The 27,885-nt window shown below is 43.5% G+C and overlaps 1 protein-coding gene across 1 annotated transcript; it reads left to right on the forward strand.

Moving 5' to 3' along the window:
- LOC121459859 (developmentally-regulated GTP-binding protein 1) lies at positions 1-26,829 on the forward strand. Its single transcript, XM_041669932.1, has 9 exons — positions 1-200; positions 1,399-1,522; positions 4,185-4,360; positions 13,928-13,997; positions 17,096-17,265; positions 20,957-21,087; positions 22,771-22,938; positions 23,107-23,229; positions 24,397-26,829. Exons 1-9 carry the CDS (start codon positions 159-161, stop codon positions 24,494-24,496), a joined length of 1,104 nt encoding a protein of 367 aa, XP_041525866.1. The 5' UTR covers positions 1-158; the 3' UTR covers positions 24,497-26,829.
- The last annotated feature ends 1,056 nt before the right edge of the window (positions 26,830-27,885 follow it).

Here is a 27,885-nt window from a genome sequence, read left to right on the forward strand (position 1 = left end):
CGGGCACCATGAGTCTCGGCGCGGAGCTCTCGCGGAACCGCGTCGCGAGAAGCAGCAAGTCCCGCGCTTGCGCAGTGCGGCGGTGGCCTGTGGCGCGGTCGGCGAGTGAAGGGGTTTAGGTGGTGTGAAGGCCAGCGCCGCCTCGACCTGTGGTCACCATGAGCGGGACCTTAGCGAAGATCGCGGAGATCGAAGCCGAGGTAAAGGGCGCGCTGGGCGCCTCCCTTCCCAGGCGGTGCCGCTGCTCCTATGTACCGTCGACTGCGTCGCCCAGTGCCTGCCACCAACTCCCTCCCGCTTCCTCAGCCCAGGCTTGCACCGCCTCGGCTCCTTGCCCCCTTCCTGAGCGCCTGTGGGCCTGGGCCCCTCAGCTAACTTTAGGGGCTCCCTCTTCCACCTCCTGGCCCCACACCTAGTCCTTGGCAGGTACCCTATCTGGTATTCAGCGTATGTCTTGCTATTTCTGTTTTTCTTGCTTTTACACCGATCTCTTCCAGACTCCGTGACGTGATCACATAAAGTCTTGCCTACCCGCCACTCTAATCCCGATGATCCCCCCTTTTGCACGTCATGGATGGTGGCGGTAAAAAAGAAAAAAAATCTAAAAGTAAATCGATTCTACCCGGATAGTGTGTGATGCCTGAGAAGTTCAGAGCTTTTTGATTTGTTTTGTTTTTGAGATAGGGTTTCTCTGTTTAGCTTTGGAGCCTTACCTGGAGCACTCTTTGAAGACCAGGCTGGCCTCGAACTCACAGAGTTCTCCTGCTTCTGCCTCCTGAGTTCTGGGATTAAAATCTCCTTCTGCCTCCAGAGTTCTGGGATTAAAGGCATGCACCACCACCACCCGACGAAGTTCAGGGCTTTTTAAAGTGTGTAAAATGGTGATCCTGTTTTTGACCGGGTCCAGTAGAAACGAATCCTGTAGGTGGGTGTTAGTTCCATTTGTGGATAGGAATTGGAGTGACGTGGTGCTATCACATGGGCTCTCATTTTTTTCTAGTTGAACCTGGGTTTTCGCCTCCCCTCACTCTTTTTTTGGAGACAAGATCTCTCTACGTAAGCCCTGGACGTTCTGGAACTACTGCATTAGCCAGTCTTGGATTTTTCTTTTTAAAAAAATATTTAGGCAGTGCTTAGGAAGCAGAGGTAGAGGCAGGTGAAACTGTAAATTCAATGCCAACCTGGTTTACATAGGGAGTTCCAGGACCCTCAGGACTACATAGAGAGACTCTATCCCAAAAATCCACAAATAAATGAAATGAGATGAAATGGGCTCACTGACATTAGTAGGACCTCGAAAAATAAAAGATTATGCATGCTCTCAGCTTTTGGGAAGATTCGGGATACTTTCTTTTCTGAAGTGCTGCAGGTTTATGGCTGTGTTTCTTCCCTTATTAGATGGCTCGGACTCAAAAGAACAAGGCTACAGCACATCACCTTGGGCTGCTTAAGGCTCGCCTTGCCAAGCTTCGAAGAGAGCTCATCACTCCGAAAGGTGGCGGTGGTGGTGGGCCAGGAGAAGGTTTGTGATTCCATCTATTGTGTGTGTGTGTGTGTGTGTGTGTGGTTTCTATTAAACTAATATGTCAGAGGTGTGTGTATATGTATGTATTCATATGCCTGTGAATTATTTGTTTCTTTTGAGACTGTCTAGCTCTTGGCTGTCCTGGAACTCACTATGTAAACAAGGCTGTCCTCGAACTCACAGAGATCCACATGCCTCTACCTCCCAAGTGCTGGAATTAAAAACATGCACCAGGCCGGGCGGTGCACGCCTTTAATCCCAGCACTCGGGAGGCAGAGGCAGGCGGATCTCTGTGAGTTCGAGACCAGCCTGGTCTACAAGAGCTAGTTCCAGGACAGGCTCCAAAACCACAGAGAAACCCTGTCTCGAAAAACCAAGAAAAAAACAAAACAAAAAAAAACATGCACCAGTACATCTGGCTTCTGTGAATGCTTTTTGTTTTTGTGTAAACCCAATGCTTTGGGTTTCTCTGTAACAGCTCTGACTGTCCTAGAACTACTCTCTGTAGACCAGGTTGGCCTAGAACTCACAGAGATCTGCTGGGCTCTACCTCCCAGGTGCTGGAATTAAAGGCCACCACCATGTCTGGCTACTTTATTTTTACTTATTTGCCTTTATTTATTTTTTTCCAATTGAGGTAGATCTTACTGATTCTGGAACTCACCAGTTCAGCTAGACTATTTGTCAAGCTCTGAAGAGCTGCCTGTAAGCCAGCAATGGGTTACAGGTGTGTATAGCTGTTGCTAGGTGTCACAGGTATGTGTAGCTGTTGTTAGGGGTCACAGGTGTGTGTATCTGTTGCTTTAGTGAGGTTGAAGTAAGAAGTTGGTGCAAAGAGGCTGGACTATGAAAGCAGAAATAGTAAATTGGAGAGAGCTGTGATTAGGACTCAAAGGAATGCGGTATATTTTGCATACTTGCTAGAAAGACCCACCAACAGCTCTGAACTTAGTTGCAGCCATTGTTAAAATACAAGGAAGGCCTTAGTTGGTTCAGTGCTTGCTGTGCAGGTGCGAGAACCTGAGTTCAGATCCCAATCCCATGGAAAAAGCTCTTCTACTCCCAGTGCTAGAAAGGTAGAGGTAGGGTTCCTGGGGTTTTCTGGCCAACAGTCTAGCTGAAGGTGAGTTCCAGGTCTTAACAGGTAAAGTAAAAATTGATCCAGGATAACATCTGATGTCAACCTCTGGCTTACACATCACAGGTTTAAGAACACCAGCATAGACACACAAAATCGCAAAAGCTGGTAACACAGTACTTGGGACTAGAGGCAGGAGGATTGCAAGTTCCAGTGCAACCTAGACTACTTAAGTATATCCTTATCAAAAACCATGATTACACTAGTCTCAGATATAAGATAAAATCCAAACCAGAGTTAAACGTAGAGCTCCAAGTCCACACCCTGTTTTTTTGTGTATGTGTGTGTGTTTTTGTTTTGTTTGAGACAGGGTCTCTATGTAGGCCAAGTTGGAATTGACCTTTCAGAGTGCCACCTTGCTTCAGCCTCTGAATTGCTGGGATTAACACTATGTAACACTATGTCTGACTTTATTTATTTTGATATTTTAAATTTTTGTTTGTTTTTGTTTTTTTTTCTAAACAGGGTTTCTCTGTTAGCCTTGATTGTCCTGGAACTCACTCTATAGACCATACTGGCCTCATTCACAGGGATCTGCCTACCTCTGCCTCCTGAGTTCAGGGATTAAAAGCATGCACCACCACTACCCAGATGATACTTTAAATTTATGTATGTGTTTGGCATAGTGGTACACACCTTTGATCCCAGGACTTGGAAGGAGAGGCAGATAGATCTCTGTGACTTCCAGAATAGCAAGATGTGTATAGTAAGATCCTATCTCAAAAAAACAAAACAAAACAAAAAGTATCTTTGTGTGTCTGTCTGTCTGTGTCTGTGTGGTTACTTGTATGTATGTGCACTGGTGCTTTCAGAGGCCATAAGAAAGAATCAAATCTCTTGGAACTGCACTTAAAGCTGCTTGATGTGCGTGTTAAAAACCAAGCCAGGGTTTTTACAAGAGCAGCAAAGAGCCATCTCTAACTCCTGTGTTATTTGTTGGGTGAGTGGTTGGGTGTTTTGCCTGAATGTATATATCTATGTACTCTGTGTGTGAAGTGTCCCCGGAGGCCAGAAGAGCATATCAGATCCATTAGATCCTCTGGGACTGGAGTTACAGATCATTGAGGGCTGCCTTGTGAGTGCTGAGGATTGAGTCTGGGCCTCTGCAAGAGCAGTTAGTGCTCCAGCCACAGCATATTGTGGTTTTGAGAGATGACCTCAGATATTCCAGCCTGGCCTCCAAACTTGGGATCCTTCTGCTTTTTACATCCCAACCACCGGGATTACAGGTATACATCACCATACCTGGCTAACCTTCATTATTTAAATATTATATCAAAAATAATTTAATAATTATTATAATTTAATTATAATATAATAATTATAATTTAAGTAATAATGGATTACCTTGTTTTAATTAAGTACTGCATTAAATTGAATTGTAAATTTTATGCTTGAATTCTATTTCAGAAGTAAGCCGCAGAAAGTTAGAGAAACACTAACAAAAATGTGTAAGGACTTAGGTGGGTGGTAATGCATCCAAGGATAACTGCTGTCTTCTGATGTTTGTTAATGTTTCAGGTTTTGATGTGGCTAAGACAGGTGATGCTCGAATTGGGTTTGTGGGTTTCCCATCTGTGGGGAAGTCAACTCTGCTAAGCAATCTAGCAGGAGTATATTCTGAAGTGGCAGCGTATGAATTCACTACTTTGACCACTGTGCCTGGTGTCATCAGATATAAAGGTGCCAAGATCCAGGTGAGTAAGATTCGCGGTCCAAGAAAGGAAAGAAATCCATTTTTTTCATGCATTTCAGGAGCTCTTTATTAGTGATCCACAGTGTGTCGGGTGTATATTTTTATTTCCTAGGCCTCTTGGTTTTTCAAGACAGGGTTTCTCTATGTAGCTTTGGAACCTGTCCTGGAACTCACTTTTTAGACCAGGCTGGCCTTGAACTCAGAGATCCACCTGCCTCTTGAGTGCTGGGATTAAAGGTGTTTCCCATCGCTGCCCAACTGGCCCCTCATCTCTTAACAGTTGCTACATTAAATGGTTTAACAATAGTGTAATACAATGAAGAAGGGCCTATGGAGATACATTAAAAAACGGGACTACTGGGGCTGGAGAGATGGCTCAGCAGTTAAGAGCATTGCCTGCTCTTCCAAAGGTCCTGAGTTCAATTCCCAGCAACCACATGGTGGCTCACAACCATCTGTAAAGAGGTCTGGTGCCCTCTTCTGGCCTGCAGGCATACACACAGACAGAACATTGTATACATAATAAATAAATAAATAAATAAATAAATATTTTTTAAAAAAAGCGGGACTACTTCTAAAATCTGATAATGGGGGAAGAACTTCTGAGACAAAGTACAAAGTGACTTTTGGAAGTGACTTTTTAAGATTTATGTGTATGGGTCTTTTGCCTATGTGCCTATACGTATATGTGTGCACCATGTGCATGACTGGTGCATAAATCCCTGGGACAGACCGTCCTGAGCTGCCATGTGGATGCTAGGAATTGTACTCAGGTCCCATAGAGGAGCACCCAGTGTTCTTAACCACCGAACTGTTTCTGCAGCCCCAGAAGGGAGTCTTTTGAGAAAAGATCATATATAGTCAAGGCTGGCTTGAACTCCAGGTTTGTCCTTGCTTTAGCTTGTGAGGTGCTAGAATTATAAGTGTTTGACGCCACACCTGGTTGGCAGGGTGTCTTGAAGTTAGCATATGTTTTTCTATTTTTGTGATAAAACACCATGACCAAAAGGCAAGTTGAGGAGGAAAGACTTTATTTGGCTTGCACTTCCATATCACTTCGAAAGAAGTCAGGACAGGAACTCACACAGGGCAGGATCTTGGAGGCAGGAGCTGATACAGAGGTCATGGAGGGGTGCTGCCTACTGTTTTGCCCCGCTTGGCTTTCTCAGCCTGTTTTCTTACAGAAACTAGGACCACCAGCCCAGGGATGGAACCACCTACAATGGGCTGGGCTCTCCCCTATTAATTAATAAAGAAGAGAATGTCCTACAGGCTCACTAATAGCCTGATTTTCTCAGTTCAGATGCTCTCCTTTCAGATAACTCTAACTTGTGTTGTGTTGCCAAGAGACTAGCCAGCACAGCATAGAATTTGACCAGCTTGAAAAATAAAAGTATATTTAAGGCAGCTATCACACGTCTTTAATCCCAGCACTCTGGAGACAGAGGCTACAAATCTTCGTGAGTTCAAGGCCAGCCTGATCTACATATTGAGTTCCAGGACAGCCAGGGCTAGGTAGAAAGACTCTGTCTCCAAAGAAAAAGAATTAGAAACAGACAAACCAATAAAAAACAATGGTACTGGTACATCTTATAGTGATTAGCTATCGGGTATCTTAAAGGTAGGTTGAGATTGAATTTATATAGGGTCTTTGTATATGCTAAGGAAGCTGACCTTTATCTATATAAGACTTGAACATTACTCTAAAGGCACCTGAGTTTCTGTAACCCTGGCTATCCTGAATCTTGCTCTGTAAACCAGGCTGACCTTGGACTCTTAGAGATCCTTTAGCCTCTGCGCGCTCCCCTCCCCAATGCTGAGATTAAAGGTGTACACTGCCACCACCTGGCTTTAATTTTCTTTTTTCAGTTTAATGTAAAAAAAATAATGGTTTTCTTGAATGATCATAGGTGCATGCCATTATGCTTTGTTCTCCTCTGTCCCCTCCCCTGCTCCTTTCCTCTCCTCAGTTAATCCTGATTCCTGCTTTTATTTACTTTGTGGATTCTGTAGCCTTCTGTTTCCTACCCTTTCCCCTCATCTCAGTCTCCTTTCTAGTTTTGTGACTCCCCTCCTATATAACTACACACATACACACTCACAATTTTAAATCTAAACTCTATACAAGAGGAAACATGAGGTATTTGTTTTGATCTCTTAATATTTTCCAGTTCCATCCATTTTCCTGCCAGTGTCCTGATTTCATGACTGTATAATACTCTGTTTTGCATAATATATTTCACGTTTTTACATGTTTATCTGTTGATGAACAGACACATAGACTGCTGCTTTGGTTAATTGTGAATGAATAGTACAGCATAAATTTATATATTTTAGTAATAAAGGATTTACTAATCGATAGAAATAGTTGATAGATTCATTGGATGGCTTAAAGAAATATTAGAAGTGCTGAAGACTTATCACTTGCTAGCTACTTTATTATTTATTTATTTATATATTTATTTATTTTTGAGACAGGGAGTCTCTGTATAGCTCTGGCTGTTAAACTCACTTTGTAGACCAGGTTGGCCTACAATTAAGAGATTTGCCTGGCTCTACTGGGATTAAAGCATGTGCCATCACACCTAGCTTTACTTGTTAATTTATACTAAGTGGTCGTAAACTTTTTGTTTTAACTTGTGTTTTTTTACTACAAGTTTTCATATAGCCAGATTGGTCTCACATTCAGTTTGTAGCTACTGATGACCTTGTATAACTCCTGATCCTCCTGCCTCTACCTCTGAAGTGCTGTGGTCATAGGCCTGTGCCACTGTACCTGACTCTCATTTTCCATAAAGTATATAGTGTGTATATCTGAAGCTTTTTTTTTTTCCTGTGACAGTATTTCTCTGTGTAGCCCTGATTGTCCTGAAACACACTCTATACCAAGCAGGCTGTGGACTCAGGAGATCTGTCTCGCTCTGACTCCCATATGCTGGGATTAAAGGCATGTGCCCACACTGCCCAGATTTTTTTTTTATTTTTATGTCCTTGGGAATTGAACTGAGGACTTCGTTCATGCTGAATATCTCACCCTAATTTGAGAGTTTCTCTCTCTCTCTCACACACACACACACGAAACTGCCACTGCAATCAGCATAGTGGCCGTATGTAGTCAGTCCTTTGTATTTATAGGTTCTATATTCAAGGATTCGACCATGGATTGGATTGAGTATATCTAGGAAAGAAATTGGTGTATATATTGTTTCTATAGTATTTACTTTGTATTGATATTAAATGTAACCTATTGATTGTTTACTGGTATGTGGATGGATGCATATAGGTTATGTACAACTATCATATTTTGTTGTTTTTCTCTTTTTGTTGTTGTTTTTCAAGACAGGTTTTTATTGTGTACTCTGGCTATCCTGGAACATGCTTTATAGACTAGACTGGCCTTGAACTCAAGAGATCTTGCCTGCCTCTGCCTCCCACTCTGAAGGTGTAAATCACAAACAATCCCACACCAGTTTGGAATTAGATTATTAGAGAGGTTTTTTATTTTAAGGGAGAAAAACTTACAGATCACCGTCCCAGACAACACCCCTCTGCGCAATCAGGAATGGAGCCTACTCGCCGGAAGCGGAACCAAAAGCCAGAGCGCCAGAGCAAGAGCAGAGGGAAGTGGCCGCTTTTTTAAAGGGAGAGAGACCACGCCCCAGTGGGCTGGCATCTCAGTGGCTATTGGCTGAAGGAGCGGAAGGAGCTCCCGCAACACCACTCTGCCAAAGATTTATTTGTGTGTGTGTGTGTGTGTTTTATTTTTTTGAGACAGGGTTTCTCTGTGTAGCTTTGGAGGCTGTCCTGGAACTAGCTCTGTAGACCAGGCTGGCCTGAACTCATAGAGATCCACCTGCCCTTGCCTCCCGAATGCTGGGCTTAAAGGCGCACGCCACCACCTCCCGGCATTATGTGTTTTGTCTGCACACCAGAAGATATCATTGGAGTCCATGGGACTAAAGTTATATACTTGGTTGTGAGAAGCCATCTAAGTGCTGGGAATTGAACTCAGGAATGCTGGAAGAGCAGCCAGTGCTCTTTACCACTGAACCATCTCTCCAGCCTGTCATTTTTATATAAAGGATTAGAGCACCTCTTGATCTTCGTATCCACAGATGTATGGGTGCATATGTGTTTTGGGAGGCTGATTTTGGCGCCAATCTTATACACATAGTGAAGGACATCTGTCATGTGACTTTTCAAAGTTTTCTTATGCCCCTTCTTTGTTTGCCTCTTCCATTACTGAGTGATCACTAGTCAGTTTTTGCCACTGCAGATTAGTTTACATGGTAAGCCGGGCGATGGTGGCGCACGCCTTTAATCCCAGCACTCGGGAGGCAGAGGCAGGCGGATCTCTGTGAGTTCGAGACCAGCCTGGTCTACAGAGCTAGTTCCAGGCTCCAAAGCCACAGAGAAACCCTGTCTCAAAAAACCAAAAAAAAAAAAAAAAAAGAATTTTATGTAACTGAGAAACTGTGTAAGGGCTACTGAGATGGTTAAGGCACTTGCCTCCAAGGCTGATGTCTTGCATTTGGTCCCTAGGACCCACATAGTAGAAGGAGAGAATTGACTCTGGCAAGTTGTCCTCTAACCCTTAGAGCATTTTTTTCTCCCTCTTTTTTTAAGATTTGTTTGTTTATTATAGTGTTCTGTCTGCATGTATCCCTGCAGGCCAGAAGAGGGCACCAGATCTCATTACAGATGTTGTGAGACATCATGTATTTGCTGGGAATTGAACTCAAGACCTGGAAGAGCAGCCAGTGCAGTGCTCTTGACTTCTGCGACATCTCTCCAGCCCTTTCCTATTTTATATTATTTTTTTTATTTTAAAAGTAATTTTAAAGTTAAAAAGTATTACACACAATTCTCTTATATTTCTGACTGCTTCCCTTAATTTTTTTTTTTTTGTCTTGGCCAGGTTTCTCTGTAGAACAGGCTGGCCTGGAACTCAGAGATCTGCCTGCCTCTGTGTCCTGAGTGCTGGGATTCCAGGTGTGCACCTCCACTACCAGGCTGGAAGTGAGTCTTTTTGAGAAAGGGTCTTATTAGTTTTGCAGGAATACTGCAGAAATTATGTTGTGTCTTTGTCCTTATCATGGGGCTTATAATGTTAGTTATGTTGACATTATGTGATGTATATACTGCTCTGTGTTTATATGTGTGTGCACTTGTGTGTGCATGTAGAGATCAGAGATTGATAGCAGAATGTCTTCCTTTATTGCTTTCTGCTTTAACTTTTTGAGATGGTTTCTCACTGAACCTGGATCTGGTTGTTTTTGCTAGACGAGCCCTTGTCTATTGAGCCCTGGGAATTTCCACCCCCACTGACCTGATGTTATATGTGCATACCTCTTTACCTTGTTTTCATGTGGATTCTAGGGATCTGAATGCAGGTTCTCTTGCCTTTTTTTTTTTTTTTAAATCAAAAAGGTCTGTAGCCAGTCAAGCCCCATCACTATTTTTTGTTTTCAGACATATTCCTTCTATGCAGATCAACCTGGTTTTGGTGGGTTTGTTTTTGTTTTTGTTTTTTTGATTTTTGAGACAGGGATTTTCCGTAGCTTTTTGGTTCCTGTCCTGGAACTAGCTCTTGTAGACCAGGTTGACCTCGAAGTCACAGAGATCTGCCTGCCTCTGCCTCCCGAGTGCTGGGATTAAAGGCGTGTGCCACAACCGCCCGGCCTTTTTTTTTTTTTTTATTATTATTATGTATACAATATTCTGTCTGTGTGTATGCCTGCAGGCCAGAAGGGGGCACCAGGCCTCATCACAGATGGTTGTGAGCCACCATGGGGTTGCTGGGAATTGAACTCAGGACCTTTGGAAGAACAGGCAATGCTCTTAACCTCTGAGCCATCTCTCCAGCCCCTCAACCTGATTTTGAGCTTAAGATTCTGTCTTTGCATCTGTAGTGGGAGTTCTAACTGGTTTGATGTTAATTTATGTGAGTTCATTAAGATGGTGTTTGCAGCTGGGTGGCTTACACTTTTAATCCTAGCACTCAGGCAGAGGCAGGCAGATCTCTGTGAGTTCCAGGCCAGTCTGGTCTACAGAATGAGTTCCAGGACTGTCTGGGAATGTGTTACAGTTGTAGTGTTGCAGAGATATCCTGACTTACAGGGAAGCCAGGCTATACTTAGAGCCCCAATATGACAGCTCTGGAGGGGGGTAGAGCCCCAATAGGACGACAGCTGACAATTGGGAAGCCAGGCTACCTGAAGATAGGGTGCAGTGGGGGATGGTCTCCCTGCAGGATATTGGGATCCTGCTCTCCTGCAGAGCCAGTACAGCTGAGCTCTGCTCTGTTCACTTAAGGAAGTGTCCTAGCAGAGCTATCTGCTTCTTCTCCAGCCAAAGATGTTTCTTCTTTGCTAACACTCTGCTAAAGGGGAAGCCCCTGTAGAACTGTAGCAATCTCCTCCTGCTCTGTTGAAAAGTTGTTACTATTTTCTGATCCGCCTTGCTCAGCCCCCTTAAGGAGCGTCTTAGCAAAGTTCTTTTCTGTTCCGCCTTGCTCAGGCCCTTTAGGGAAGCTTCTCAACAAGGTTTTTCAGCTCAGTCCCATAAGAATGGTTCTTCTAGTCTGCCTAGCGAATGAAGGTCATCCAAGACTGTTTTGGGAAAGAGATTTATTTGGGAAGGAGTCCAGGAGAGTGGTGGCCCCTAACTGAAGGGGGCAGAGAGACTTATATAGGGCTTCTTAGGTGGCGGAGTTTTCCCAGAGAGACGAGGGATTGGTTAGTTTTAACCTGCTCAGGGATTGCTTAGCTTAGTTGGTCAGGGCAGAAATAGCTGTGACTTTATGGTCAAATTGTGTTTCTTTCACTAGTTCTTTTTAGCTTTTGACTCCAATCTTAGGACCAGAGCATACATATTTCTTTCAGTGGCTCTGATTCTGGGGACAAAGTGTGTTTGACACTAGTTTCAGGGTCAGGGCACGTGTCTTTAGTCCTGGGTTCAGTGATAAAGATGTTTCTTTCCCTGGTCCAGGTCTCAGATCCAGCATGTGTTTTTGTTTTTGTTTTTTTTCTGACTCTGGGCTCAGAGTCAGTGTGCTCAGTGATTGGTTGGTTTCCTGCTCCAGTTGTCTCTTTTACCTTACAAGAACAGCAAGGGACCCTGTCTGAAACAACCATAAGAAAAAAAAAAAGAGGGCAAGCGATAGATGGTGTTTGCAGAGCTTCTGAACGGAGATGTTTTCTTTACAAATCTAGTTACTAGTTCAGGGAAGATATTCTGAGAAAATCCACATTCCAGTTCTGATTCTCATGCTTTCATTTTATTAAAATTATTTAATTATTTTTTTCATGTGTTTTCCTGCTTGTGTGCCTGTGTACCACTTGCATGTCTGTTGCCTGAAGAGTCATAAGAGGTTGTTGGAGTCCCTGGAAGTGGAGTTACAGATGGTTTTGAGTCACCATGGGGGTGCTGGAAAATGAACCCATGTCCTCTGCAAGAGCGAGTTCTCTAACTGCCTAACCTTCTCTGTATTGTTACAATGTTTGTATATCCTGTGCAATCAAGCACATTCCTTAAACTTTTGTCTACTCATTGTGGCGTCTGTTTTTGCAACAATTGTTGCTGTTATATCACTTTGCCTAATGGTGACATTCAGTTCTTTCCATTACATTTGTTAATTGGATTTCTGTATGAAAGAGCTGCCCTTCTTTTACTTATTCAATAATTTATAACAATGGGATTATGGATATTTTATTTTATGTGTTATAATTCAGTACTATTAGCTGGTAAATGGTGGTGCATGCCTTAAATCCTAACACTTTGGGAGGCAGAGGAGGCAGATCTCTTAGTTTGAGGCCAACCTGGTCTACAGAGAGATTTCCAGGATAGTCAGGGCTACACAGAGAAACCCTGTCTTAACCCACCCCCAAAATTCAGTACTATTATTACCTAGGTTTTACCAGCTTTGACCATTAGAAAATTCCTTTTGTTGTCTCCTTATGTTTTTTATATAAGCCCTCACCTTGTTTCCTTTTTCTTTGGGGATGTGGTTTTCTAGGTAGGCTAAGCTGGCCATAAGCTCAGTGGCCTGCTTTGCCTTTGCCTCTTGTGTGCTGGGATTGTAGTGTGATTTGTTGAACAAATTGAAAATCACAAGAAAAAGTGCAAAAGGATGTCATGGTCAAGATGATGTAATGTGTGCTTGCTTACTCTTATTTTACCTAGTCATGTGTATGCATGGTGTGATGTGTGTGTGTATACGCTTGTTTGTGGGCATGTGTGTATGGAGGACAGGTATCTTTGCCATTCATTCTCCCCCTTATATATCAAGGCAGGGTCTTTTACTCGAACTCAGCTTCCCATTCAGCTAGTCTAGATAATCAGCTTGCAGTGGGAAGTAGCCTGTAGCTGACCTTTAGTTTATGCTAAGGGAAATAGCATTCCAGCATCACTTACTAGTCAGGAAGATTGGATTTGATAAAATGGGTGTTTTAGTACTTGCCATTCTAGAACTTAGAAAGTGGGTGGAGGTATGGAAGGTCCAGAAGTACAAGGTCATCTCAGGTACTTATTGATTTCAGGAACAACTGGGATTCCATAATACTCTGTGATCTCAAATATGGGGGGGGGCGGTGTCTCTGTGACCACCGAGCCTGGGAAAGTAAGGATTCAAATGAAGCAAAAAGGAAATCTAGCCTGTGGTGGTGCACACCTTTAACCCCAGCACTTGGGACACAGAGACGGAGTTAGAGGCCAGCCTGGTCTACAACGTGTATAGCCAGTACTACACAGAGAAACCCTGTTTTGGTAAAAGAAGAAGAAATTGTAGTTCAACACTTAAGAGCTGGTGTTCAAGCTTTTTTTTTATTTAAAGATTTATTATATATTTTATGTATGTGGATGTTTTGTCCGCATGTACTTTTGCACATCAGAAGGGGGCATTGGTTCCTCTGAGACTACAGATATAGACGGTTGTGAGCTGCCACCATGTGGATGATAGGAATTGAATTCACAACCTCTGAAAAAGCAGCCAGTGCTTATAACCACTGAGCTTCTGGTTCAAACATCTAGAGTTTCACACTGAGTGATTTATATTAAGCGTAATTAAACAGTACCATTTGGAAAAACGTTTTCTGATGTAACGTAGTTCCCTGTGCACACGGAGGCATATACATCAAAAGTCCTCTCAAAGATGGATTCTGGAGGTAGGATGCCTGTATTATCTTAAGGGCCTAGGGGAAGATCTGGTGTGATCTGGTCGTCTGGGCTATCAGCCACCTCTGGTCCTACTTGTGGGAGTTTGGCATGGCCTGGCCCTTACAGATAGTGCAAAGATCCCCAGGCTCTTAGCCACCTCTTTCCCCAGCCTTCTGGGCAGAAAACATCTTTTCCTTTAAACAGACAGCCCTGCTTGTTTAACATTCCTGGTCTCCCTAGTGATACCTGTGAGCACAAGGATCTCTGCTCCCAGCACAATGAAAGGTTGGATTTGGGTCTCATAAATTTTGGAGACCAGAGAAATAGTGGTTTTCAAAAGAGGATACTTGTCAGTATGATTGATCCATTCACATTTATAACCAGTTCCTTTTCCCTGTTCTTAATCTTGCAGCTATTGGATCTCCCAGGTATTATTGAAGGTGCCAAGGATGGGAAAGGCAGAGGTCGTCAAGTCATTGCAGGTGAGTGGTCTGGGGCTGCCGTCTGCAGATATTACAGGTAGCTTCTGTTGGATAGCAATGGTCTAGTTCTTCACCTCTGTAAGTTCTGGATGTTTCAGATGTCATCTTTATTGATTTTTTTCCAATGTGGGTTTTTTTTTTGTTCAGTAGAAATCTTCTTTAATTTTGATAGATTCTAATTTGCCTTTAAAACCTTTTTAGGTTTATTTTTTATGTTTTGTTCATAAGTAGTACTTAGCCTGCATTGTATGTATGTGCCCCACATGTCTGCCTGGTCCCTGGGGAGGCTGGGGAGGTGGTTGTATCCTCTTGAACTGGAGTATATAAGTGCCTGCCACCATGCCTAGCCTGGTTTTGTTTCTTGCTGTTTTGTTTTGTTTTTGTTTTTTTTTGTGCATGAATTCTGGGATCAAACTCAGGTCCTGATACAAGCACTTTACCTACTGAACTATCCCCCCAGCCTTGAAGATGTTTTATAAATCCATACCTCCTTAGTTTTGTTCATTTTTATTTTTGTGTGTGCTTTGTCTGTGTGTGTAGCTCATTGACCATGGAGGTCTGAAGAGAGCACATTGGATCCCTTGGAACTGGGATTATGGATGGTTCTGAATGCCAGGAACCAAATCTAGGTCCTTGGCAAGAGCAGCATGTGTTCTCAACCATTGAGTCATCTTTCTCACCCAGAGATATAATATTAAAAATATTTTTTTAAATATTTATTTATTTATTATGTATACAATATTCTGTCTGTGTGTATGTCTGCAGGCTAGAAGAGGGCACCGGACCTCATTACAGATGGTTGTGAGCCACCATGCGGTTGCTGGGAATTGAACTCAGGACCTTTGGAAGAGCAGGCAATGCTCTTAACCGCTGAGCCATCTCACCAGCCCCAGACTTAGATACATGATGCGTTTGGTGCTGTAACAGATTATGTCACATTAGAAGAAGGGAATATTGATTTTGATTTGCTGTTTCAGAGCTGTCAGTCCAGTATGTCAAGGAGGACCAAACAGAGCTTACATAGGTCAGATGGTCAAAAGAGAGGTGGAGGGAAGTAAAGAGGATGAGAGAGGGGATGGTGTGAATGACCAGTGAGTACACAGAAAGATTCAGCCTTGTTGGTCTTTTTTTTGGGGGGAGGGGGGTTTGGTTTTTCGAGACAGGGTTTCTCTGTGGCTTTGGAGCCTGTCCTGGAACTAGCTCTTTTAGACCAGGCTGGTCTCGAACTTGCAGAGATCCACCTGCCTCTGCCTCCCAAGTGCTGGGATTAAAGGCGTGCGCCACCATCGCCCGGCTGTTGGTCATTGCCGCCATGGAGAGCAGTCATTAAATACTGGTAACACCACTGCCTGCGGGAAGGGTGTGATGTACTCCGCTAGTGGGAATATAAACTTAGAAACACTCTCAGTTGTTTAGCAGGTTCTGGTCACTTTTATTTGTGATGTGCAACAGTTTCACTGGTGTCTATCTAGGAAAAATGAAAACATGACAACAGAAAGACTTGGGGATGAGCATTCTCCCCCTCCCCACCCCAGGGTTTCTCAGCATAACAGCTCTAAGTGCTCCAGAATTTGCTTTGTAAACCAGGTTGGCCTTGAACTCACAGAAATCTGATTGACTCTGCCTTCCAAATATATGACTGTTTATAGCAGACCCAAATTATGCTTTCAAATTGAAAATAATATATATATATATATATTATATATTCCTCCATAGGTGACTAGCAGGTAATAGTTTACTACTCAGTTATAAGACACAAGTTGCTGGGCAGTGGTGGCGCACGCCTTTAATTCCAGCACTCGGGAGGCAGAGGCAGGTGGATCTCTGTGAGTTCGAGACCAGCCTGGTCTACAAGAGCTAGTCCAGGACAGGCTCCAAAACCACAGAGAAACCCTGTCTCGAAAAACCAAAAAAAAAAAAAAAAAAAAGACACAAGTTTACTGATAACAAACACAATGTGCTTGAATATTAAGAAGTGCTAGAAGAAAAGATTTAAGCAGAAAAGGGGACATTTTTATTTTACTCTATGTGGAATTTTAAAAAGTAAAACTTCCTATGATGCTAGTAAGTGCTTGGCAAGGAAGTGGTCTAAAACTGGTGTAACTTTCCAGGGTGATTTGAATGTTCTTTATGTTTTGACTGACTTTTTTTTTTTTTAAGATTGATTTATTATGTATATAACATTCCATGTATGCTTGTACGCCAGAAGAGGGCACCAGATCTCTTTATAGATGGTTGTGAGCCACTATGTGGTTGCTGGAATTGAACTCAGGACCTCTGGAAGAGCAGTCAGTGCTCTTAACCTCTGAGCCATCTCTCCAGCCCCTGACTGACTTATTTTTGACAGGGTCTCTCATAGTCTAGTTGTCCTGATCTTCATGCTGGGATTGCAAGTGTCCACCACCACACCTGTCTTTACTATCTTGACACTGTATTTTGACGAGTGTGCTGATATTATTAAATCATCTGCTAAACAGATACAGTTTGTTTTTGTAAAGTGTAGTTTGATAAGGCAGATTAAATGTATGTTACTTGAGAACTGGAGAGATGATTCAGTGGTTACGAGCACTGACTGGCCTAACAGAGGATCCAAGTTTGGATTCTGAACACCCACATGGTAACTTACAACCCTCTGTCTCCAATTTCAGGGGATCTTCTGGCCTTTGTGGGATATTCAGGCAAACACTTAACACCAAATCAAAACCAAACCAAATACATGACTGTGCTCATGTAATACAGATAATGTAATCTGGATTTTATTTTAGAGTGTGGATTTTAAGGTTTATTATTTTAAATGAGTTTGTATTTTAAAAACATTTCTAAGTTTCTTGGTAGTTTATCCCTCAGCTGATATCTTTAGTGTGACTGTCTTACTTATGCTTAAGACGGGCCACTTTTCGGGGGATGGTTTGACAACTTTAACTCATGCACTACAGATTGATAGCTAATATAAATCTTTGGTAACTTTCACATTTTATCTGTATATAAGAGCAAGAAAAAAATCTCAGTCTGGGGTTAGATAGAAAACACCTCAATTTGAGTTTTTGGGTTGGTAAAGGCTGTATGCATTCAACTTAGGGTGTCATTTTTACCCCCAGTGGCCCGAACATGTAATTTGATCTTGATTGTTCTGGATGTCCTAAAACCCTTGGGACATAAGAAGATAATTGAAAATGAGTTGGAAGGCTTTGGGATTCGCTTGAACAGCAAGCCCCCCAACATTGGCTTTAAGAAGAAAGACAAGGGAGGCATTAATCTCACAGCCACTGTAAGTGGGGAAGATGACATGGGTAGAGTACCGACTGGAGGGTTGGCGTGAAAGGGGATTCACATGTGCAGAAATTGATAACTTGAAACTGTTCTCCTCTTTTCCTGTTCTCATTGAGATAATTCAGTGACCTTGTATTAAAAGATAAGAAAAACAAGGTCTAGACAGGAGTCATCCTCAGACTGACTTTTTCAAGCATTTGGAACAATATTCCCATGAAGTAGCTCCCAGGGCCCTGTGCTCTCGTTTATCATTGACTTATACAGCCCTGACCAGAGACCAAGCATTGGCCTAGGCTCTGGAAGTGGCGCCAGGAAGGCATGGAGTAGTCGAGAACCCTCATTTTTGGGTAAATGAACAATTAATGAGAAAGATGCAGTGTGCTAGATTAATAAAGCAGGGAAAGGTGAGGAAGCTGTGTGTTCCCCATCTCCCCCGACTGTGTTTCATGTATCTCAGGGTGGCCTCAAATTTACAATGTAGCTGGGAATAATCTTGAACTTCTTATACTCCTGCTTCTGCCTCCTGAGAGCTGGGAGGACAGATGTTTTCCAGCATGCTTGGTTTCTGGGGTTTCTTGGGATTGAATCCAGGGCTTTGTGCATCCTGGATAAGCATTCTACCCGCTTAATTTCAGCCCCCGACTCTAGGGCTACTTTTCTCTTTTTTTTTCCCCCCCCAAAACAGGGTTTCTCTGTGTAACAACCCTGGCTGTCCTGGAACTCACTCTGTAGACCAGGCTGGTCTAGAACTTAAGATCTGCCTGCCTCTGCCTCTTGAGTGCTGGATTAAAGACTTAGGCTACTATGACCCACAGGGTTACCTTTCTAAGTTCACAAAAACACTGGCTGAGGTGACATGAGAATGGCAGTCAGTGAATATCTTGGGGAAGGATGTGTGTTGGAGAGGAGAGCCAAGTGTAAGTTCCTGAGATTGAAACATGAAAGCAGCAGAATGAACAAGCTAGAAATGAGCTCCTTGCATAATATTATTCTGACCTGTGGAATGACCTTGACTGCCTTTTGTTTTTGGTTTCTCTGAAGATTTTTTTTTCATTTTTGTTTCAAGTGTTTTGCCTGCATATGTGCATATCATGTATGTGTGGTGCCTAAGATGCTTTTGTTGTTTTTATTCTTTACTCTTTTGGGGGGCCTACCACCCAGCCCCAAATAATCACATACGGAGACTTAAGAATAACTTGTGAATGTCCGCCCTTAGCTTAGCTTGTTTCTAGCCAGCTTTTCTTAAATTATCTCGTCTACTTTTTGCCTCTGGGCTTTTACTGTTCTCTGTTTTACTGTTCTGTATATCTTTTCTTTCTTTCTTATTCCTTGTCTATTTGTGTAGCTGGGTGGCTGCCCCTCGAGTCCTCTCCCTTCTCTTGCTTCTCTGATCTGTTCTTTCAGACCAGATTTCTCCTTCTATTTATTCTCTCTGCTTGCCAGCCCTCCTGTCCTTTCTCTTGCCTTACTATTGGCTGTTCAGCTCTTTATTAGGGCAATCAGGTGTTTTAGATAAGCAGCGTAATACAGCTTCACAGTGTTAAACAAATGCAACATTAAAAAAAAGGCAACTCATTTTTGCATCATTAAATAAATGTTCCAGAGCATAGATGGATGTAATACATCTTACACTAATATTCCACAGCACTGAAAAGACTGAAAGAGGGTATCAAATACCTGAAATTACAGACAGTTGTGAGCTGCTATGTGGGAGCTGGGGGCTGAAACTGGGGCTTCTATAAGAGCAGCAAATGCTCTTAACTACTGGGCCATCTCTCTAGCCCCATGTTTAACTTTTATAATTTTTAGTGTTTTGAGATAAGTTCTTTTATATACCAGGCTAGCCTTATATAAAACTTCTGATCCTCTTTCTTCCACTTCTTAAATGTTAGAATAACAGGCACATGCTTTACAGCAGACTTTAGCTTTTGTGTTGAATTGGTTTAAGAGGTTATTCTGGTACTCCTGTGAAGAGCTGATGGCTTGGAGTGTGTTGTCATCTTCCTGTCATCTTAGCAGTTTGGAAGTTGAGACATAGCAGTTGTGAGTTTCAGATCAGAGTGGGCCACATACCAAAACCCTGTCTCAAAAACAAAAGGCTTTTCCCAGCTTCGTGGCTCACCTTTAATGCCAGCACCCAGGAGGCAGAGGAAGGCAGATCTCTTAAGTTCTAGGACAGTCAAGGCTTCACAGAGAAAACCTGTCTTGAAAAACAAAAACAAAGAGGTGTTTTTTTTTCCCCATTATTTTATGCATATGGCTGCCTTGCCTGCATGATACATTAGTGCCCTGCTGTGTGCCTGGGGCTTAGAGGCCAGAGGAGGGTTCTTTGGGCAGCATCACACTATGAAGCTGTAGCTGCCCTGGAAGTCTCTGTGGAGACCACATTGACCTCGAACTCAGAGAGTCCTGCCTTTCACTGCCTGCTGATTCTGTCCTTAAAGGACAAGCTAAGCAATGACTTCTTTACAAAAATAAAAAGGAGGGGAGGGTCAGGTAGGAGTGGTGGGGTGGGGTGGGGTGGGCAACACACACCATGTGTTTTGTGGCGGTTGGAGGTCGGAGGAGAGGCTGCAGAAATCCGTTCTCTCAGCCGTGTGGGTCCTCAGAATGGCAGCAGGCCCCTTTACCTACTGAGCATCTTACTGACCCTGAAAACTGCATTTTCTTTTTTAAAATTATGTGTATGGTGGACAGTGGTGGCGCACAGCGCACGCCTTTAATCTCAGCACGTGGAAGGCTGAGGCAGGCACTTTGTGAGTTTGAGACTACCTTGGTAAGAAAGAAAAGAAAACTGTTTAAGATAAAGTGGGAGAAGGAAAACTGTAGAAAATTAGACTGTCGGAGATCCAATAAAGACAGTCTTTCTGACAGAATGGGAGCAAGCAGCTTTATCAGTTGCTGTTTTGGTCAGTGAATTAAGGTCTTAGAATTTCCTCAGAGTTCAGATTAAAATAGGTTTAAGCTCTCTTTTCTGAAAGATCTTCCTGTTTATTTTGCCTTGATACCTGACCTTGAGAGTTCTTTGAATTAGTGTGCTATAACTTGTTCATAGCTATTTGGTTTCTTGATGGACAAAGGTGATTGCTAGATTGATATTGAATTAGGACTTTACCTTAATATCCTGTTCTTATTATCTTCTTAAAGATGGTGTCATCGATGATTGTAACATAAGACTTGAGTGTATGAATTTTGGGGACTGGGCTGTGTGCAGGACACAGCACATTTTACACCTGCCTGAGTTTAGAAAGCTTTGTAGGTCTACTGTAAGTTAGTTACTCTTGTCAGGGCAATGTAGTGAGTTTACATTTTGGCTAGAAGTTTTCAGGCACAGGGCTGAGATGTAGCTCAGTAGGTAGGATGCCTGCCTAGCATGCACAAAGCCTTGTTTAGTTCACAGTACCACATTGACAGAGCCTGGTATTGCATGTCTGTGATCCAAGCACTTGGGAGTTAGTTATACTTAGGAGGATCTAGATCATCCTTTGTTTGAAAGCAGTCAAAAAGAGAAAAGTACAGAGAGACTGGATATGATGGTACCTGACTTTAATTCCAGCACCCACGCAGAGACAGGTTGATCTCTTTGAGTTCCAGGACAGGCAGAGCTACATAGTAAGACCCCGTCTCCCAATAAAGAAGAGTACATGGTCCCCATCCTCCCTGATTGGTCTTTTTTTCTCTCCATTCAGTGCCCTCAGAGTGAACTAGATGCTGAAACAGTGAAGAGCATTCTGGCTGAATACAAAATTCACAATGCTGATGTGACGTTGCGGAGTGATGCCACAGCGGATGACCTCATTGATGTGGTAGAAGGAAACAGGTACTTGGTGTGTTGTGACTGGGTTGAAGTTAGAGGGAGACTAACAGTGGTTAGGTAGGAATGGAGTGCCACATGCGGGTTGAAGTTCATTTCTGACTTCTTCCTTGCTCTGCAGTTTGATTAAAGATGGTGTTATTCCCTGCTCGGGTTATTTGCTGCTTACTTAAGCTCTTCTGTCAGCAGTAGTTGGTCAGGTCAGTCCGCTCTCTCCAGTTACTACTACTTGAGCCATCATATAGGCCACCTTGCACAAATCAGAGCACCAAGATGTGTCTCTTCCATGCATCCTAACTATGTGGCTGAACACTTGTTGTATGAAACACTGTTACTGTTAGCACTTGAGTAATTTAAACCACTTTGTTGAAGTTATTCCTAACATTAACACAGAATCTTCTTATTTTTTTATTTGAGGAATTTAAGTCAAACGGAAACAAATGAGTGCAGTTGGACAGTTTAGGAGTGAATCACTGAGTCTGAGAAGCTGCAGCTTGTGTGACTACTAGTGATCTTAACTGTCGTACTGATTGGACACTAGGACTGTAATAGTACTAAATGCTCTACTTAAAGCCAGACAGCGGTGGCGCACACCTTTAATCCCAGCACTTGGGAGGCAGAGGCAGGCGGATCTCAGTTTGAGGCCAGCCTGGTCTACAGAGTTCCAAGATAGGTTCCAAAAAGCTACCCAAAGATAAACCCATAATTCCTTCCTTCCCTCCTTCCTCCTTCCCTTTCTTTCTTTTTTTTTGTTTTTTTTGTTTTTTTCTTTGACACAGGGTTTCTCTATGTACCTTAGAGATCCACCTGTCTCTGCTGAAACTAAAGGTGTGTTACCACCACCAGTGCTCAGCATATATACCTGTAATTTCTATGTTCCTTTCAGCCGGTGCTGGACTTTGTGCATGGTAGGGGAGACTGAATCATGAGTTATAGCTTACGACAGTTTTTAAACACTAAACTTTTTTTGGGCGGGGGGGTGGAGGGGTTAACAGTAGCTCACTATCTGTCCTGGAACTCTGAGTCGATCATCAAGCTTCCCCTTAACTTTTGGTGATGCCCCTTCCTCTGCCTTCCAGTGCTAGGATGGCAGGCATGTGCCACTATGTTTTGTCTTCTTTAGAAACAAAGAAAAAAATTAATTCCAAGGACTGGCATTATGTTTGAAACTGGGGCCTGAGTTTTATTTTACAATCTATAATTCAGATTTTGGACTTTTACTTTTATGTGTATGTGTCTGCACCAGTGTGCAAGTGCCCAAGCAGGCCAGAAGAAGGTGTCCCCACTGGACTACAGGAAGTAATGAGCTATGCAGTGTGGGTGCTGGGAACCACTAAGTCCTCTGGGAGAGAGAGCCAGGGCTCCTGTCTGCTCAGCATCATGCATATTGTGGGTTTGTGTTTGTAGTGGTGTGTGTGTGTCGGGGGTGGGGGTGGGGGCGGTATTCTTGAGTGCGTGTCATGGTCCCTACTTGGAGGTCGGAGGACACTTTGTGAAGTTTGTTCTCTCCTTGCACCTTAGTGAGTTCTAGGATCATCCTGGGTTCAGGTTTGCTGGAAGGTGCTTTGCCTGCTACTTCCTGTAAATGGACGGTGCTGATGGCTTTTGAGGCCTCTGGGGGAGTGCTAAGTATTCAGGCTGTTTTATCAGCAGCTCCAAGTTAATAACTTTTCTTCTTCTCCTCTGTAGAGTTTATATCCCCTGTATCTATGTATTGAATAAGATTGATCAGATCTCCATTGAGGAATTGGATATTATCTATAAGGTTCCTCACTGTGTGCCCATTTCTGCCCATCACCGCTGGAATTTTGATGACCTGTTGGAGAAGATCTGGGACTATCTGAAACTAGTGAGAATGTGAGTCCTAATGGTGGCATCGGGGCTCCTTAACAGAATGTGTCTGTTTCAGAGGTAGAAGTAGCCTGTTTCCTGTTGAGGAGATTGGAGGTCACTTGGCCTGCTGGCAGAGGTGGTAGAGGGTCGTGTATATTCAACACATGGCAGCCTGTCTTTCCTCTGTTGTAGTTATACCAAGCCCAAAGGCCAGCTACCAGATTACACCTCCCCGGTGGTGCTGCCATACTCCAGGACCACGGTGGAAGATTTCTGCATGAAGATTCACAAAAATCTTATCAAAGAATTTAAATAGTAAGTATCATGACATGTGGTACTTCCCTGTGAGTTACTGGTTTCACTAATAGTAGTAGTAATTCTTAGAGGAGGATTATAGAAACCAGGTAACAAAGATGCCGCTGAAGGGATTTCTTGAAGGGATCCCTCCCCGCCCCCCTTTTTTAAAAATAATTTGTACTATGTATCCCTGGCTGGCCTTTGCTTCCTGACAACTGGGATTATAGGCTTGTGCCAACATGACCGCCTTCCCTCTTGATGTTTATTTTTATTTCATGTGTATGTGTATATGCCTTAGTATGTATGTGTACCACATGTGTACAGAGCCTAGAAGGCATTATCAGATCACTTGGAATTACAAGGAATCAAGCTTGGGTTCTCTGAAAGAGCAGCATATACTTCTAACCTCTGAGCCAGCCCCCTCTCAGTGTCTCCTTAAAGGCAAGCCTACCTAACTGGAGCAAGAGAGTTCCAGAAGCCTCTTTAGTTTAGCTCAGGAGTGTTTGCTGGGACTCAGTTTCCTGCCTGGCCCTCCCTCACTCACCTTTTATTTGGCAGATATTGATTTTAGGGCATGGCCAGTGGCTTAGTGGATAAGAATGCGTGCATTGAAAGCAAGAAGACCTGGGTTCAAATCCCCTGCTCTCACATAAAAACTGCTTGGCCCCAATTGCCTGTAAGCCCAGCATTATTGGTTAGAAACAAGGGGTGCTGGAAGCTTCCCTGGGTCTTCTGGAGTGCACTTAACTGCTCAGCCATCTCTTTTGTTTTGATTTTTGTTTTGTTTTGTTTTTCAAGACAGGGTTTCTCTGTGTAGTCCTAGCTGTCCTAGAACTCACTCTGTAAACCAGGCTGGGCTTGAACGCACTCAGATCTGCCTGCAAAGTACTAGGATTAAAGGTGTGCGCCACCACTCTTGGTTCAGCCCCCTCACTGTTTTGCCTTTCTTCAGTTGACTATGGAATGAGAGCAGTTCTGAAAGCATTGTCTTGGTGTATGAAGTCCTAGTGCACGACACTACTGTGGAAGTAGCTTTGAGTGTCCCAGTTTGGAAGAAGGCTTTTGTCTGTTGTAGGTCTGTGTCTTAAGAGTTAGGATGCTCAGTCTGCTAAGACTGGAACCTAGGCAACTAGAGCTAAAGCTGGTTGTTACTGCCACTGACTGCCTTTATTCCTTTTGCTACAGTGCTTTGGTCTGGGGTCTCTCTGTGAAGCATAATCCTCAGAAAGTGGGTAAAGACCATACATTGGAAGATGAGGACGTCATTCAGATTGTGAAGAAGTGAACCTGCCTCCCCTTCTGCTGGCCAGCCACAGCAATGTTCCTTTAGCACCAAGTACCCTTCTCAACCTTCTGTATTTAGCAGCCATTGGATTGGGGTACAGGAATGGAGATGAAGACTCCAAAGTAGAACATCATTTGTCTTTGTTGGGGGCGGGGGTAGGGTCCCATTTATTTCAGGCTGGCCTTGAACTCTGTAGCTGAGGCTCACCTAGAATTCTTTATCCATCAGTTTCCATCTCCCAAGTGCTGGGCTTGCCAGTGTGTACCAGCATCTCAGCAACATTGCCTTTCTTACCTTGGTGTCAGTGTCTTGAACTGTATAAAAACTCTGGTGGGCCCATTGACTGTGTGTCATTGTCAGATTTGCTGTGGGTCCAGCTGAATGAGGAAACAGCTGTATGTACAGGCAGGCGGCTGCAGAGCGGGAACCAGATAACTGTGCTGTCCTGTGTGAGGGACAGTAATGAGAGGCTCTTTCACCTGGTGTGGCCTCTGCCTTCAGGTGATCTTAGGACATTAGTGAGGGGAAGGATATCCTGAAGTTATCTGCTTATTTCCTCCAGTGCTGATCTGTTACGGAAGATAGCAGTTGAGTGGTCGGGGAGCAGAGTGGGGTTTGAGTTGTATAGAAACCTAAAAAGATTACTCAGCCTTTGTAAGCCTCCGTTTCATCATGTAATACAGGGATAATGGCATTAACTGTTAAGGTTGTGGTGCTGGTATTAGGGGTGGGTTTTGGAAGTTGCTTAGCACAGTGTCAATCTTATAAAAATACTCAGTATATTTTGGTTCCTGTTGTTGCTCAGTTTTTGTTTTTTTTAAACTGGGCTCATTGCCTGCCATAGACTTAGCACAGGTGTGTATTATCACAGTCATGTCACCAGGACCTCCAAGCTAAGAGACTTTGACTTTAATCCTTTGGCAACCTCTTGTTGACTATGTAACTTGGAGGAAAGCAGGGGACATGAGAAGTGAGGTGGCTGCTCTTACCAGAATAGGCATGTGGATACACATCCCTGGAATGGGAGGGGGGAGGTTCATTAAGACTACTGGAGAGCTGATTGGTGGCAGTGCGAGCCTTTAATCCCAGCACTTGGGAGGCAGAGGCAGGCAGAGCTCTGTGAGTTTGAGACCAGCCTGGTCTACAGTGACTGCCTGGACAGCCAGGACTGTTTCACAGAGAAATCCTGTCTCGAAAAACAACAAAAAGCAACAATAACAAAACTACTGGCGAGAGCACATGCAGCCCTGGGAAGACAAGAATGTCAGCTGACTGTCCTGATTATCTTTTGATGGTTGGCAATAATCACGTCATGGCTTAGTGAGAAGGTGGGCAATAGGTACAAGAGAATTCTTGCTGAATCACTTGTCTGGAAGATTATTTTAATGTGATCTGCAAGGACAGTAGAGGAGGCCTTGAGAAAAACAAGAACAGGCTTGTCTTCAAGGGAGATGAGCTAGAACCTTTATCAATCTGAGTGAAGGTGTGGCCTCCCACGAACTCCCCTTTGCTCAGGCTTGCCCTCCTGCTGCCCTAGAGTGGACTATTCCCTTTCTTTGGGTTCAGCACTGTCCTCTGGTACAGGTTGGCTCACCTGTCCCAGGCCAGTCACTCTTCAGAACACAGACTGGTGTCTGTCACTGGACAGTCACTGATGGGTATAACCGGGAAAGCCTACCAAACACAACAACAAAGAATTGACTTTCGGGGCTAGGGGATTTCTAGCTAGGTTTGTTCTCCAGTGAGAGATTCCTTAAGCAAAGCAAGATTCACTTTGCTTAAACATGTTCAGGATGCTGACGAGAGGACAGTCCCAATCCTTTGCGAGGCCTCAGTTACCCCTCCCCCAGTTGCCAGCCCCACACACCTTGAGAAGTTGTCCTTTAGGCTGGTGTGGCAAATGCCTATAATGTTCTGTTTGGATAGAAGCAGAAGGGTTAGCAAGATAGAAGCAGAAAGGTTAGCAATTTGAGGTCATGCTTAATGACATGCATAGTTAAAGCTGGCTTTATGGAGAAATGCTATCTCTATCCCCCAAAACAAACATGAGCTTACCTTTTCCCCTCTTTGGGACTTAGACTTGATGGTCTGAAGAGAAGAGGTAGCTAGTGTCAGGACACTGGCTGGGAAAGTGCTGCCCATGGTTGGCATCCGGGTCAGGTGTTGCCAGGTTCTTGGCCTCTTATCCAAAGAATTGAAACCAAGGCCTTCCAGGGATTTGCACTTCAAGGTAACTCCGTTTGGAGCAAAGCAGTAGTGTAGGTTAACGAGGGACACACTATCAGGAGTACTCAAGGACCCAAGGCTACAGCCTAAGCTCTCATGATGTCTTTAAAAAAAAAAAAAAAAAAGGAGGGCTGTGGGAGGGAAATGGGAGGAGGTAGAAATTTTTAATAAATAAAAATTTAAAAAAAGGAGGGTTTGGGGTTCTCTATCTACTTTGTTTTGAGACAAGGTCTCTGCAGTCCTTGACTGTTCTTAAACTAGCATTGAAGACCAGGCTGGTCTTGAACTCACAGACTATCCTACTGCTTCTACCTGACAAAGTGCAAAATTCAAGGCAAGTGCCACCATATCTTGCTTTGGGGTTCTCCATTTCATTTATAGGTTGTATATTCAATTTTTCCTATTGTGTATGTCACTTCCCAAATTATATCTGATTCTAGCCATCTGTATGACCAATCATGAATAAGTATATTAGATTTTCTCTAATAGTTATTTAGAAGACAGTTGCATTACTGCATATGCACCCAGAATCAGGTTAGACCAGACCAGCCCTTCTATTCATAAACAGTAGGAGTCAGTTACTAACTATTGGCAAATCCATATCATTGTTCAAAGATGGGAACATGTGTATCCTGATTCAGGTGAGGGTTTGAAAGGGGTTCTAGGGTAGCTAGGGTTTGTTTTTTTTGGATTTTTTTCGAGACAGGGTTTCTCTGTAGTTTTTGGTGCCTGTCCTGGAACTAGCTCTTGTAGACCAGGCTGGCCTTGAACTCACGGAGATCCGCCTGCCTCTGCCTCCCGAGTGCTGGGATTAAAGGCATGCTCCACCACCGCCCGGCTTAGCTAGGGTTTTTTTGTGTAGTATGTGTGGTTCAGAAACTAGGCTACCAAGTACATTATCACAAGATAGGCATGACCTAAACCAAATAGGGTCTCAGGTTAAACTCAGGCTTTACGGCCTCAGTCTGCTGGAGAGGTGTACTCTTTTTTTTTTTTTCCCCCTTCAGATTTTAGAGGGTCTCAGCCAGCAGTGGTGTAGTGTTATTTGCCTTTAATCCCAGCACTTTGGGAGGCAGAGGCAGGTTTCTGTGAGTTTGAAGCCAACCTGATCTACAGAGTTGAGTTCAAGGATACACAGGGCTACACAGAGAAACCTTGTCTAT

The sequence above is a fragment of the Microtus oregoni genome, unplaced genomic scaffold (assembly GCF_018167655.1).
Source record: "Microtus oregoni isolate MIOR12 unplaced genomic scaffold, Mior012 000019F_ref0000042, whole genome shotgun sequence".
Taxonomy (NCBI): domain Eukaryota; kingdom Metazoa; phylum Chordata; class Mammalia; order Rodentia; family Cricetidae; genus Microtus; species Microtus oregoni.